Raw genomic sequence first — 15,381 nt, 5'->3', positions numbered from 1 at the left:
AACAGTTAAGTTATATTATTAAAACTTTTAAGTTAACATTTATTAAAATTCATATTGTCAGTTGGCTTACATTTGTATTATTTCATATAAAAAATATTAAGATTCCTCAACTTATAAAAGAGAGATTATTTACTTAAAGTTTTTAATATTTTCCAACTAAAAAACGCTTTAACTAACTATATTTTTATATTACTCAACTCATAAAATATGTAAAATTCACTCAAATGCTTTATAAATTCTTTAACTCATTAAATGTGTAGCATTGAAAATATTTAAAATTCTTCAGCTTAAAATGTATTCTAAACAGAGATATTGATACTGCCCCACTACATTTTAAAGGCTAACATTGATAAAAACCAACAAACGTGGAGGCCACACAATAGTGATTGCTTAATACACTTTTTTTAATTGCTCTTTAAAAAAAAGCACAAATATCAAGAGGATGAAGAAACAATAAGTGCAATAAAACTGCATTATAAGAGTGCCACACAACATATTGACAAAAAGAGTTGGTTTTGTATTTTACGGCAGAAAAAGCAAATGATCACAACAAAACACATTAGTTACATAACACTTAAACCAACAAATAGTCCATTCTGGAAGACTCACTCAACGAAACATTCTTCAGCGTCAATAAATGTCCTTTCAGTGGTTAACTGTCCTCAAGGCTCAAGACAGCATTCTGAATAAATATGAAGGCAAGTTCAAGTTTTTTGGGGTGCTGTAGGTCCAGAGCATAGATGTCCCCGAAGAGTTAGAAGAGATTAGTCAGCCAGATCTGTGGGACCACTGACGGCAGCATCAGGAGCATCACCACGACAACTGAGAAGATACCCACAGAAGTGTCTGTGAGGTCTGGTATTCTGGAAAATACAAAACAAAAAACACAGATGAGTTCAGACCCTCAAAGATATTCATCACACTAATGTCCAAAACTGACATTCCTGCCATCTGTCAATAGGAATCTTTTCATGCTAACATTCTGTTAGCTTTTAATCAACTGGCTATGATGTTTTAAGGACCAACTCCAATTAAAATTGTGTTTTTAAAAAGTTCTTTAGCATTTTTCTGAAGGAGGACATTTATAAAATAATTTAAGACTAAAGCTTCATTTTTCTTTATTCAAATAATGATGGATCAGGAGCAGAAAAAGGTAAACGAAAATGTTCCCACTCCTTCCAATCAGGAGTCCCTGATGTTCGCCTTTCATCTTCCGTCTCAGTTTTAAAACCATTTAAAAATATCACTCAGTTTACAAACTACAAACAATTGCCCTATTTATTATGTCACTCAATAAAATCTCAATCAATATTAAAGGATTAGTGAAAACCATTGACAGGGAGTCGTGTGCACTTACTGTACAGGTCTTGAAGAAGTTGGAGGCATCTTCATGCAGATAAACAGGAAGTGCAAGGAGGACAAGTGCCCGTCTCATGTTCACGTCACGCTGGTCCTAAAAGAATAAAAAGAAATATCCATTACCTTTGAAGCAAATGCAGAGCAAACACTTCCAATATTTACTTAAGGAACTTTAAGAAATAATAAAATGATACCTTTTCTAGATGTCTATTTCTAGTAAGAGGACAATACAGTGTTTATGTCATGATCCACTTCAGGTCAAAGACCCAAAGTCATTTGAAGGCAAGTTACACCGTGGCTTCTTACAGCTGTTTACAAATGATTTGTTATCCGTTTTTGAATTATGCACATTAGAAATTCACCTGGAGGTCATAAATCCTAACCAAGCTGGCCAGTTCCTGTCTGTTTTGGTGGACTTAGTCTCAGAAAAGGGCAACTTTAAGTTACACAAACATGTAAAAACTGCACAATTTCCTCTGACTGCATCTACTCTACATAAATCCATTTCAGATCTTGACAGATGAGTTTTCATGGTTTCAAATGATGGAATGGTGCTAATGCAACATCATTTTATTATTGTAATATACTGTCATAAAGACATGACAATATTCCAAAGTGTCTCCACATACATGGCAGTGGAAACACTTTGGAATATTGGCTATGTAGTACTGCAGTATTATATGTAGTACTGCATAGTGCCAAAGTAACAGAACACAACTTGCACCTCCATTCCATTGTGCCACCTTCAGCCTGCAATCTAAATATGTTTAGTTAAATTGTAAATAATTTCAGCTCTATTTAGACCTTTGGCTAGTTAAAATGTGCATAAATGTTTCCATGCTGACGTATAAATCTAATAATGGTAATAGTTCAGGATGAATGTATTAAATAAGTATAAAACTCACCCACTGACAGGTCTTTTCTGGTGAAATGGTGACTTTCTGGTGAACTTTCTGAAGTTCAGTTTCTGAAGTTCAGTATCTGAAAAAGTCCAAAAGAGATTTTTCAATGTTAAAAAATGTTTCAATTATATTCTGATCAAAAAACATTTATTGCACTACACAACCTATTGCATTTTTTGTTTTTTTAAAATAGCTCTAGACAAATAACTGAGACAAGTTACCTCGCTGGCCTTGGCGTCTACCTGGAGGTGAAACACTGAACACTCTGTAGTTCGGTACCTGAACACAACACGAGCACGTTGATTAATTTATTTTTACAAAAACCTTTTTTATAACGGAGATCAGTGATTTATAAAAGCTTAAAGCTGCATTCAAAACCCAATGCTTCCATGTAGCAACCAGGCTTAAAACTGTTGGCGGTAGCTCCTCCCACACAACCGTTAGAGGCTTTGAGTGACATTTTTGGACAAATGTCCAGCAGCAAACTTTAGCCACAGACAGAGGCCTCCAACGCGAATTTCACACGCGGATCACGTTTAGTGTGATTGCAGCATAACAGATCATTTCTACCTCTGAAAAAAAAAAAAACCTCATCACTGTCGTAACTTACGGGCAGAAATGCATTTTGGGTTTGGCTCGCCATACGTCTGCTATGACAAACTAATCATGTATACATTTCCACATTAATCTCTAAAACAATCATAACACACATATGTTTAAACAACAGTAAACCACATTTACGGTAGTATAAGAGCATTTTTAAAGCATTCATTCATAAACCATGAACGATACTTACCAAATTAAATCAGGGCTGAAGACAAGACGGCACCATCAGCGATGAGGCGGATGAAAAAAAAACCCGAGGTTGGGGCGTCTTGAAGCGGGACGAAATCGCAATGCTTTGCAGAATAATAAAATGCTCGACTTTCAATTTCAAACGTCGCATACTCGCATTCGGCAAATCCAACATGGCCACCTGAGCTAACGTAGAGAAAACGAAAGACCCTCCCACCAGTACGTGATGACGTCATGACGCTACTTCACGGATCTTAAAATTTTTGAGTGCCAGATACAAATAAGCTTTAAAATATTTAGCACTGTTAAGTTAAATTTGAAAAAATCTTGATAGAGCTTAATACTTTATAGTTGAATCAACTACAAAATGACATTTAAGTTGTGTAACCTCAATAGTTATGAGTCAGTACAAGTGATAGGGTTTAGAGTGTGTTCAAAATGGGAGGTGGCGGCCTCTCGTCCAATCAGAGCACGAGAAATCATCTGCCTTCCGTTTCATTCAAAGTGCCTTCCTTTTCATTCAAAGTGCCTTCCTTTTCATGCAAAGTAACTTCCGTTTCATGCATACTCCTCTCTCACACACACATATAAACTCTTCCTCACACGTTCATATATACTTGTCTTTCACATACATACATTCTTTTTTAAGAGTGACAATGAGAGTGAGAATGTATGTATGTGTAAAGTAATATATATGCATGCGAGAGAGAGAATATATGGATGTGCAAGTGAGAATATATGAATGCGTAAGAGAATATATATGCATGCGAGAGAGAGAATATATGGATGTGCAAGTGAGAATATATGTATGCGAAAGAGAGTATATATGACTGTGAGAGCAAGAATGTATGAATGTGAGAGAGAGAATATATGGATGCGTAAGAGAATATATGTATGCGAAAGAGAGTATATATGACTGTGAGAGCAAGAATGTATGAATGTGAATGGTTCAGAATAAATAATGTCTTATACGGCCCCTCATAGACGGCAGCTGAATCTCCCACTGTGGCCCGGACAGGGAAGACTCAGTGAGCCATGACACAACACGAGCAGAGACATTCCCTCCACATAGCACTGTTTTTCCGTTATTGTAAAACCACAACAAAGACGCCACAGCAAAGGCGCAAGAAATGCATCTGTGCTCAAAGATACATTTTACTTTGGGGAAAAATACTCTGCACGACCTCCTGCAGCACATGAGAGTTAGTGAGTTTGTAGGAAAGGTCACCAAAACTCTGATGTTTGTGACAAGAGGCTTACTGTTGAAGGAGGAATGTCAAAGCCAATCACACAACTGCTTTACTGCCACAGCTTGTGTGGCTCACATGCAGATGCAGATAAGATCTCTCCTGCTGTAAACTACAGTTATACAACTTACTTTGAATCATGAGCTGCAGCTACGCTGTTTCTGTAGCTTTTGAATACAAGAATGATGATTAACAGAACTCAAGCATGACTCAAAGCTGCTCAGTTTTGTGGAATACAGCTCATATCAATACATAGGCTGGAAATAACTGTTACCGTACTAAAAACCTCTGAATCAAGCTAGCTGAAGAATCTTTGGTATTGCTTTTAAAAGGTAATGATGACTAAGTCTGAAAAGGGCATTAAATTCCAAAACTGCCAAGCTAAAACAAAATCAATGAACTATCTTAATTAAATCAAGTAAAACATTTTGGAAAGTTTAATAATAGTGAATAACTGAAAAGCCCAAATTTGATCCTAATACGACTGCAGTAAATGCTAAGCCAGCAGAAGAAAGAACAATTTACTTAAGGATAAACATTGTTTAATATGTTTAAACTGTCTTGTTGACTTCTAAAGCGTCTATTAAGTTCAATATTGGTTAAAAATTGAGTATGCTAAAACACCAATTTTTCCTGCTAAATAAGTTATATTGTTTAGGGTTAGCAAATAGTGTTGTAAAGGCGCTATTACCAACTAAAGAGGCTAAACTAAAACAGAAATGCTAAATCAGCTGAGAATTGTATGAAGTGCTTATAAAAATAATAGCAAAGCTTCAAGACCAGCTCCAATAAAAATTGTGTTTTCTGTGTTTTAAACATGTTCTTGTGTAGGGCTCCACAATATGAGGAAAACTTGCAATATTTATGATCGATATTGCGATGACTATTTAACTTGCGGTATAGGAACAAATAGCAAAACAACCAAAAACGTAATTTCCATTTCAATGCAACAGTTTAAAAATTAGACTCAAAATGACTCTAGCCTACATGGGCGGCGAACATCTAACATAAAAGAGCTCCCTCAGATTGATCAACAACATCAAGGGATCCATCCGATTGGTCAAATCCATGAATGGACTTATTTGATTCGTTAAATACTTCAAGCTGCCATAATATTGTTTTAGCACATTTAAGCTCAAAATAGCATTTCTGAGTATGTGTTCAATTCCAGTTGTTGGGAATCAGGAGTAGACAAAAATGTTGATTGAAATAGAGTGTGGGTGTGATCTATAAAATGGACGGGTCATAACCCCATGCTCCAAGCTTTCAGCAACGGTGAGAAGAGGGCGGGGTGTCTCTGTGCCAACAGTGCCACCCCGCCCCTCTTATTACAGTATCTACTGCCGCTGTGCAGAAACTATGTCCTTGAAAACAACTGATTTTTTAAAATTTCCCGAAAAATGAAATAATTATAACTAAAAGACCACTAGAAAGGCTTTTACAATAGATGAAAAAATGATTGCAGTGGGCACTTAAAAGCTTTTTCTTCTAAAACCCCAGAGTTAAATGTACAATGCCAAATTAGCTAAAAAAAAAAGTTACTGTTATTGCTTTAAAGATTTTTTAGTGATTTTACATGAAAAAAAAGTGAATATTTAGACCAAAAAGAGACCTTTCAAGGGTTCAGGACATAAAAAAGGATCTCAACAGCTTATTTTCAGCAAACTTTTATATAACAAAGGTTTAGGGGTTTTATTTCTTCCTCAAGAGGAAGTATGTCATATATCAAATGTCAAGCAAAAAAAGGTTTTTCAATTTCAATAACATTAAAAAATTAATCATTTTCAAAGTATTCAGTATCAGTATTTGTAACTACATGAATAGTCAGCCACCGCACTTTCACCTGCCCACACAGAGACCTCAAAAAGCATCAACATCCCCCAACACCACAGACAAACAAACCTTTCACATAACTTCAGTCTTTAGCTGATGTCTTGTGTAATTTAGGCCTAAAAGCCCCCCAAAGTTTCTGAAATTACAGAAGTATTTTCCCAGTATTTGTCCCTGATGTTTAAAAATAAAGAGGAAACCCTTCTTGTGTTCACATATGAACATTTTGATCTAAAGAGGTCTTCACGTTCACAAACTCCTTTTTGACATTTAACCTCCCTGATCTGGTCTTTTAGGGTGTAGTCAGCCTTCCAAACATATTTTTTCACTCTAACTTAAATGTCATAATAGTTCTTTTATCTCTAGTAGCAAAGATTGCAACACCTTAGTAAGGTTTCTGTTGTATCAAAGATTTTTGTATGCCTTTTTTTTAAAGATGGCTTTGTTTAAACTCACAGTTATACAATTCTCTAGCATCTGAAGAGCCGAACATCTTATCATCATACTGGTTCAGTCATTCTAAATTAATTACTAAATTAGAAGTACTTGTTACTTAATTCTTAATTAATTACTACTCATGTGGGTTCTGTTTCACCTTTTTAAAGTTCAGCAGACAGTAACAATGTCAGTGTTTTGCAGTCAAAAGTGCACTGCTCCCTCCTAAAATTAAAGGTAAATTTAGCTTTTTTATTTTTATGTTGCCGTAGTCGTCAACATGGATGCAAATTAGTTCAGTGGTTGACGTGCATCTGGTCATGTTTGCTCATTGTTTATCAAAGCATATAACAGATTTTTTGTCCTTCAACTTTTAGAAAGTAATTGTAAAAATATATTAAATTGATTAATAAACCATAGAATAAATAACTATTTTTTCAAAACTGAATTTTAAAACCAACTAATGGGAGAAATTGTTTTTAGAACGTTTTTTTTTTTTCACAATTGAATCGGTTAGATCAAAAGGGGCTCAAGTCCAAAATAGAGATATTATATGTTCTATGGTCTTCAAGGGAAAAGCTATCTGATTATGTGGAAAAAAAGTCCCAAGTCCGTTGTAATGTATCGACTATGCTTGACATTTAAAATGCATTAAGTGCAAAATTCCTGGACTTGGGCCTCTCTTGCACGGGTTTTGCTTTATCCCATAGATGGCAGCACTAGTTATCCAACATGGCAGCGCCCCTGTTTAATTCAAGAAGGGCCCAAGTCCAGAGCCTTTAGTTTGCTAGTCCTCTAAAATAATAAAGTGAGGTGCTTCATGTTATAGCATTTGTAAGCTATGAACTAGTGCTAAATCTGGGTAAAGTATTAATCATTTGGTGTAGCCTCCCTTTAAGCTATGCAATTAAAATAATTTCCTGGAAAAAAAAACCTCTTAGACTTGGGCCCCTTTTGAACTAACCGAATCAATTGTCCTTTGTAGTTTTAAAACCTATATGAATTGTTTACCATAGACATACAACCGGGATTTTAAATCAATTATAACAACATTACCAGATTTTTCTTTTTTTTTTGGTTTTAAATGACTTTATTTCTTTTTTGAATTGTGTTATTCCAGAAAATATTAATTCTGCAGTCTCAATGGCAGAAATGTAATTAATTAGGTGCAAGTTTGAAGGTTTTTTAAACCTCCTTGTTACTCAACGTTCCATTACTTAAATTACTTGACTAAACGTTTGGTTAACATTTAAACTTTTATGTCACTCATAATACACAGTGTTGCCCTCAGTTTTATTATTAGTCCATCGGCAGTGAGAAAAAGCATGCAGCATTTTGATGACACAAACGCTGTACTGACGTGCAAAAATACGACTTAACTTAAAATGATGGCACAGATTTTCTTTTTTAAAAAGCAGCAATGATGACTGTGGAATTGCTGACAGAGATGATGATGCTGAGCAAAAAAAAGCATAATGATTCATTCAACTTCTTCTAAAATAGAAATTCCTGCAACCATGGTGACGTGACAGCTAAGCAACGGTGACATCATGAGCTCTATTATCTATCTATCTATCTATCTATCTATCTATCTATCTATCTATCTATCTATCTATCTATCTATCTATCTATCTATCTATCTATCTATCTATCTATCTATCTATCTATCTATCTATCTATCTATCTATCTATCTATCTATCTATCTATCTATCTATCTATCTATCTATCTATCTATCTATCTATCTATCTATCTATCTATCGACAGTAAATCTTTACTGTAGGATTCACAGGAGAGAAAAACAAGGCAGTTTCACTGTCCTGCAGCTTGACTGTGAAAATTTGGGCCATTCCAGCCAGTTTCAGCAACCAGTAAATCTGCCAGACCGTAGGTTAAGTAGATGTTATGTAATGTGGACTGTGAACTACATACATGGTTTATACGCACTTTTTGTGACAGGAAAATGTTGAAAAAGCTGCTCTTTGGTGATTCTAGGCATTAAATCTGCTAATTTGAAAGAAGTGTGGTTAGGTCTTGCATGGGCTCTGTTTACACTCACTGATACGGTGAATGAAAAATAACTTGTGAAACAGAGGCTGCGTGTTTGCTCTTCTAAGCTGGTCTAAAAATAGGTGGTGCAGCTCAGGTGAAATATTAATTCTGTTTCATGACTTGTCTCTGCTCTGTTGGGGATGAGCAAAAGGATCAACTCCCTCTTGACACATTTTAGACACATGAAAGTCACGCTGTGGGTAGTTGACAGCCTGCAGAAGGAACAGGAAGCTCCAACAGTGTTGCACACATTTATTTTTGTCCGAGCGGTGTAATTGTGCTAAAAATGGCCACAAATCCTCACAGATCTCAGTGACCACGTGTTACAACTGCATCATATAAAGAGAAGGAGCAGAGATGTATCCTCAAGTTTTTCTACAAGTTCAATTTTAGTTCAACTCTTTCAAAAAAAAACACAGCATGGTTGTTTACTGATGCAGCTTTTTCACCTTCTCCCTGCTGCACTGCCTGCAATGTGTTTAACCCCTGCACAGGTCACTGTGAGTGAAACACAGAGGCACCATAGTGATCCAAGCAGAAGTGGGTCATAGTCTCATAACACATTAAAATAGAGGTCAATATGAGCTGTCCATCCTTGGCCACTGATAGACACTTAATAGTGTTTTTGTTTACTTGATTGTGGCTTCGTTTCCACATTTATTTTGTTCTGGATTAGACCATCTTTTTAGTGATTAGTTTTAAAAGTAGATTAGTATTTAATCTTAGTCCATCACTCAATTCAAGATTTTAAAGATACAAATAAAGCTGTGTGTCCAAATGAGATTAGATAACTTTTACTTTATGACAACATCTGTTCATTAGTGTGGAACCAAGGAAGAGCATTTCTTTGAGTATATAGCAGCCAAGGCTTTACACAAACTCCCATAATCCCATTTCCATGTACAGCTTCTCTTCACAGAAGTCAGTTTAAAAAAAATAACAGGGCATCTATAGTCCTGGAATCACATCAAAAAGGACCATACTTTTATAACATCTTTAATAGGGATGGAAGGAAATTCCTGCAATTTTTCATTCAATTCACTTCTATCATTTCTGAATATCTGGTGTGTCTTTTTTTATTACTATACTTGTATCTATAACAGACAATAAATAAACGGGTTGCCCTTCTAATAATAGCCTCCATTTGGAAGTTGTTGGGTTTTTTTTTTCATCGTCGTTGTTGGTCATGGAGCAGTGGAAACACATCACACTGGAAATGTGGGCTGAACTCACAGTCCTTTCCGCCTCTGCCTCCACCTGTGTCACAGTGTGCGTCAGGAAACGAGTCCCAGGGAAACACGAGACACAAGGATGGTGCTCTCTGCAGCACTTCCGGTTTAGATATTTTCAATGTGCACTTTACTTCCCTTCTGTCATATATATGACTATCACAGTTATATTTGATAATAAAATATTTATTTATGTTATTAAGCACATAAAAAAATTGAAAAATTAAATTAAATTGAGTAAATCAGTTCTCACGTATCTATAGATGTACCGACAGTTTTGCGCATGCTCAACGCTTCGTGACGTTTAAACAGGGGGAACTATCTCGCAGCGTTTTGGTGTCTTTGGGAGCCTTCAGCCAGTCCTGTCATATTTACTCTGGTCGTGCTGTTTCACAGAAACAGACGGGTACAATATGCTCAGCTGTTTCCACCGAAGGACAAAACTTCACTCCAAGTCGGTCACGACTATGCAGCTTTTGACGCTGTGGTGAGTATTTGACAGAAAAGCTGGGACACTTTTTCTTTTTGCATTTTCTACATTAATAAATCCCCTAAGTTGGTCGAGTTAATTTTAATTAGCTTTTAAAATTATAACGAGCGGCTTTAAATTTCTTGGCCAAACAGTGTTGTGGAAAATCGTGATTTAGTGGACTAAAGCAAGCAAACTTGCGGCTTCAACTGTACAAACTTCCAGTTTTGATGTCATGGTTGTGCAGCGGCGGTGGGGGTTTGCTCCGGACACCGCAGAGAAAAGCGGGCGGACTTAGCGGTGAACAGGCCCGTCATTGTAAGTGGCAGTGTCTCCCTCCGCGGGAGGTGAAGAGGTCAGCGCTCCTAATGGCTGTTGTTATGCCAAACAGGAAGGCACTACTGTGCAAAAACCCCGAGTCACACATCCGCGTAACATTCCTGCAGGGATTAAAACATTAAAGTGATCACTTTAGTTCTATTTTATTCCTCATTTTTTACATTTTGAGGACGCAAACCCTCCAGTCTGTGCCACTGCTGCTTTAGACCTTTAAATTATGAATGTAGTCCCCCAGGAGATGAACAGTAAAGTGCCCCTGCTCTGTCAGATCTGCAATAACTCACTGAGAGAGGAGTCTGCTGTAATAACACAACACTGTGGTGCTCATTGGAAAATATATATAGCAGAGATGGTGCAGACCAAACTGCAGCCAGTAGCCCCAGAAGCAGATGGAGCCATCTCTTCTTTTCATCTGTGAATTCAGGAAGTTGCTTGCTGAGCGCACATGCATACAGTTTCACTGGTTTAATGTATTTGCATGCTGCAGACAGTCAGCTGTGGACTTTGGCTCTGGTACGTGCAGGATCATGGGAGTCGGAGCAAAGCTACAGAATAGTTTTCCATGTCCCCTTACATTTTTTTTGTTTGTGCACTCAGCAGAGTTTATAAATATATATTTTTTCTTTTGCTAAAGGTTGTTAGCCATCCAGCCACTATTGTTTGATTTCATTTTCCACCTTTTGTTTCTAAAAATAGCAGCCACTTGATGTACTACATGCTGGCCCTGTGAGAACCGCTGGACGGCTCATTTCCATGAGGGCTTCACACAGAAAACACTTGAGGAATCACTGGAATGTTAATTACGTTCTGCGGAATAGGAAAAGAACTGTTGGGTTTAGAGAAAAAACTCTTTCATGTGCTCAGCGAGAGCTAGATTTCAGTTCAATAAAGTAGGAAAACCCTTAGGAAAGGTGTTCTCGAGTTATGGTAGGACATGACCAACAGATGATCGTCCATGTTGTTTTTTTGTTTTTTGTTTGCCATACAGAACTCTTTGGGAGCAGAACAATGAAAGGCCTACATAAGAGAAAGTTTGCTGAGGTTGAGAGGAATCCCTCGCACTCCCCCGCCGCCTCCTCGTCTCCGTTTTCCAACTCCTCGCCGGGGGAGTCTGACGGGGAGGGCAGAGACTTCACACCTCCCAGTGTGCCCAGTAAGTCTGCAAACCACTTCTTTCAAATAATGCAAACCTCTTCCTTATCTGCACGGTTATTCCATCAAGTGTTTCATAGGAGTGTCTCTTATCAGAACACAGCAGCGCTTCTGACTGAGTGATGTGAAAACGCCGGCTTTCAGACTGTTCAGCCGCAGATAACGCTCAGATAATAACTTACCCCTGGACTGCCTTTCACGGCTGTGTAGGAGAGTATTTGCCTGAGCAATAGGAAGTTGTGGAAACGATTTGGATATCAGAGACACTTGAAACAAGTCGTGGCGAGGGGTCAACATTTGTATTGGCAAAATATGATGCATGCATGTGCAACCTGAGTTCCAGAGCAGAAGGAGGAGCAAGTCCAGGACTTAACAACCCAGCAAAATATGTCTGAATTTAAAGGATCTTCACATAATTACAGGTGAACTGACAGGATTCATCGTAATTGTCCTCCCCCCCAAGACCTGAAAACGGAAGGAAAAAGCTCATAGAAGAAGGAGAAAGGTGGAGAAACACCTAGAAGTATGTGGAGGGAGCCTGATGCCGGCATGGCAGCTGCTCCGCCACAGAGAAGCGTGGAGGGACAGGAAACGGGTAGAGGGGTGGAGGGAGAGGAGCAGATGCAGACGCGGACACTGGTGTGCAAACAAAGCGTCAGGCAGAGAGCTGCTTTCGGAGCGGTTACAGTAATCTCTTTGGCAGGATAAACAGGATAAACTCAGCGTCTCAGGTTTAATCGATTTGTTTGAGTGTTTAGACAGCAAAAGCTTCAACACTTGGTCTCAGATTTTTTTCCCCCTGACTTTTTCAGCCTTTTCAGCTCCAGGTAAAGCCACACCTGTAGTTTAAGCCAAACAAGTGTTCTTTACCTACTTACTTGTCTTTTCTTCTGTAGTGTTCTATAAAACGTATAAAAACCACTTTCTATAGGGATTTGTCATCACTGCAGGAAAGTCTCACAATATTCCTCACTTTTAGTGTTCAATGTTAGAGCCCAAAAGGAGTGAAGCACCTAAAGTGTGTCCTCTAGTGGTCAGTTGGTGAACTACAACTGTTCTCATGAAAGCATCCAGAGGTATTTCTTTAATTTAGGCTTAAATGAAAATGATGTAATGTTTTTAGAGTAAAATTTCATGCCAATAAATTTTAAACATTTCATTATAGTTTGTCAACATTTTTTCATGGATGATGTTGTTTTTTGCTCCTTAAAAGAAGATTACAATCGTAAAAAACTGCCTTCAAATTTTACTGTAAAGAAAGAGTTAAATTAAATGTATCTTTTATATTAATTATAATATATTTTGCATATTGCATAATTTCTTTACAGTATGACATAATCAAAATCACCTCCTGGGTGTCACCTGATGATATGGTGCTTTTTTTTTTTTTTTTTTTTTAACTCTTAACTAGTTCAGTCCATCCTGAAGAGGCCGAAGCGTCAGAAAGAACAGAGGAGCGTTTGCTTTGGCTCCGTGACGGTCTTTAGTTTCCACCGCTGCCAGGGCTTCACCAGTGTCCCCAGCCGTGGAGGTTCCACTCTTGGCATGGCTCAGAAACACAGCACCCTCCGAAAGTACACCATGGCGGAGCATGAGCAGGAGCAACAGCACAGGAGCAGAGAAAGACACAGACAGAAACTGAGAAAAGAGAGAATCGAGCAAATTAAACATAAAGTAAGTTCTCTTGATTTCTTCTTTTATTTTTTATCCCCCCCAAAAAAGCTGCAGTTTTTCAATATGCTGTGCTTTTTCCAGCTCATCATGAGTGGAGCCGTTGACCAACATGAAGCCAGGAGGCTCGCCATGGATCAGGTCCAAGATGAAGACTTGAATATCCGTGTCAGTGACCAAGAGCAGGAGGACGGAGGTTTTCTTCCTCTGTTTTCCTCCAGGCAGCGCAAAGCCCTCCTTCAGGCTGCAGGGGTGAAGTTCATTGACAGGGAGGAGAAGAGGCAGCTTCACGCCCTGCGGCTCTCCAGGGAGGCCTGTGGATGTGACTGTCAGGGTTTCTGTGAGCCAGAGACCTGTGCGTGCAGCCTGGCTGGCATCAAATGCCAGGTAATCAAAACACTGCTAAGCTTTTTTTTTTAGCACAACACCTCATCTGTGAGGTTTTTGCTTAAGTTACAAAACAACACCAAACCTCCTGTTATCATGTTATGGTTGTATTCCTGCTGCTGTAAAAAAAAAAAAAAAAAACTGTTTAAAACCTCTTGTTTTTCTCTCTGATTCCTTTAAATCCAAGGTGGACCGCTTCAATTTCCCTTGTGGGTGCTCTAAGGACAACTGTGGAAACACACAGGGCCGCGTCGAGTTTGATGCCAGGCGTGTGCGAACCCATTTCCTTCACACCGTCATGAAGCTGGAGCTGGAAAGGCGGCTGCAGGAGGAATCGGTAAACCCAGAGGACCACGCAGGACTTCCAGAGGAACTCCACGAATATGAAAATCAGGACAAGGAGGTTCCAGAACAAAGCAGCCTGGATAAGAGGTGTCCGTTCGGGTTCACTCTAGAGGAAGATGGCCTTCCTCTCACCATGCCTGCCACTCCTTCCTACCATTTCATTCCAGAACAGGAGAACAGCTGCAGCAGTGACATGACCGAGTCCTCCTGCCTCTCCTCTGACTCTGACGCCGGTTTCTGCAGCAGGAGTCAGAGTCCTCCTGATGTCAACACAGGTACGATTAGCAGCCTTGACTGTGAAAATGAAAAGGACTCTTCATGCAACCACCTGAGGCAGGTAAGAGAACAACGGAAGCAGTGGGGCGGTAGCTCCGCCCCTCAAACCACAGCAGCTGACAACACAGGACCACCCCGGAGCTTCACTGTCACAGACAAGTTCAGCAGGAACTCGGCGACAGGTTACCTCGACGAGAACGCAAACCAGTCTAGGGACTTTATTGAGGACCTTGAGGTTATCCCCAACACTCTCTCCTCCTCTTTGGACTATTCTTTCAGCAGTTACATGGACCTGAGCCTCTCCTCTGACTCTGACCTGGAGTTCTTTAGCAGTGACTATCCCGCTGGACCATCGCAAAGCTCTGTAAAAGACTACAGGCAAACATGCAGCTTCCAACACCTCCAGCATCAGCTGTGCAGCTTTGTGGGTCTGCCACAAAACGACTCGAACACACAACTCCTGGAGTCTCTGTTGGGCTGACAGACCTGGACCCAGAAATTTCAGATCCACAGCTTTCATAACTTATTAAAAAAAAAAAAAAACTTGAAGAAAAACTTTTATGAGATAATGCGCTGTAAAAAAAAACTAAAATAAAAAACTATGGATTTGAAAATTGTGTTGCTGTATTTGCCAGTGTGCAGAATGAATGAAAATTTTCTTTCCAGCTGGATATTTTTCTAATTGTATAAATTGCCTTTTAATTTACGTTTTTAAATAAATGATACTTTATTCACAGGCATTCATTTTTTGTAATTTCTAGTAACACACCAACACACCTGTATAATATTTCTAGATCATTTAATCTTAAATATTTGCATGAAAAAAAGTTCAACATTAGCATTAGTAATTATGATAAATAAGACTTGCATGTAATCGTTTGAATACAACAGTAG

The 15,381-nt window shown here is 38.5% G+C and overlaps 1 protein-coding gene and 1 long non-coding RNA gene across 3 annotated transcripts; one reads left to right on the top strand and one right to left on the bottom strand.

The window, feature by feature from the left end:
* Window positions 1–722: 722 nt before the first annotated feature.
* On the bottom strand, window positions 723–3,229 carry LOC144986662 (uncharacterized). Of its 2 annotated transcripts, XR_013650495.1 has the most exons (5): window positions 3,058–3,229; window positions 2,483–2,540; window positions 2,265–2,340; window positions 1,358–1,453; window positions 723–863 (listed from the first exon to the last, which is right to left on the bottom strand). It is a non-coding gene; the product is annotated as an uncharacterized LOC144986662 (long non-coding RNA). The 2 variants fall into 2 exon arrangements; XR_013650494.1 differs by lacking the exon at window positions 3,058–3,229 and having other exon boundaries at window positions 2,483–2,849.
* Window positions 3,230–10,140: 6,911 nt separating this feature from the next.
* On the top strand, window positions 10,141–15,227 carry LOC101160265 (cysteine/serine-rich nuclear protein 3). Its single transcript, XM_011486540.4, has 5 exons — window positions 10,141–10,335; window positions 11,645–11,809; window positions 13,220–13,482; window positions 13,564–13,866; window positions 14,054–15,227. The coding sequence occupies exons 2-5, from the start codon at window positions 11,665–11,667 to the stop codon at window positions 14,966–14,968; spliced, it is 1,626 nt and encodes a 541-aa protein (XP_011484842.1). The 5' UTR covers window positions 10,141–10,335; window positions 11,645–11,664; the 3' UTR covers window positions 14,969–15,227.
* Window positions 15,228–15,381: the final 154 nt, after the last annotated feature.

This window comes from Oryzias latipes, chromosome 17 (genome assembly GCF_053564925.1).
Source record: "Oryzias latipes strain Hd-rR chromosome 17, Olatipes_Hd-rR_3.1".
Taxonomy (NCBI): domain Eukaryota; kingdom Metazoa; phylum Chordata; class Actinopteri; order Beloniformes; family Adrianichthyidae; genus Oryzias; species Oryzias latipes.
This window is presented reverse-complemented; position numbering and strand designations above follow the sequence as displayed.

Bases quoted from the DNA above. Each gene is read 5' to 3' on its own strand.
- LOC101160265 (XM_011486540.4), top strand. From the start codon at position 11,665: ATGAAAGGCCTACATAAGAGAAAGTTTGCTGAGGTTGAGAGGAATCCC. The intron at 11,810-13,219 runs GTAAGTCTGCAA...ACTCTTAACTAG, and splicing joins CACACCTCCCAGTGTGCCCA to TTCAGTCCATCCTGAAGAGG. The intron at 13,483-13,563 runs GTAAGTTCTCTT...TGCTTTTTCCAG, and splicing joins TCGAGCAAATTAAACATAAA to CTCATCATGAGTGGAGCCGT.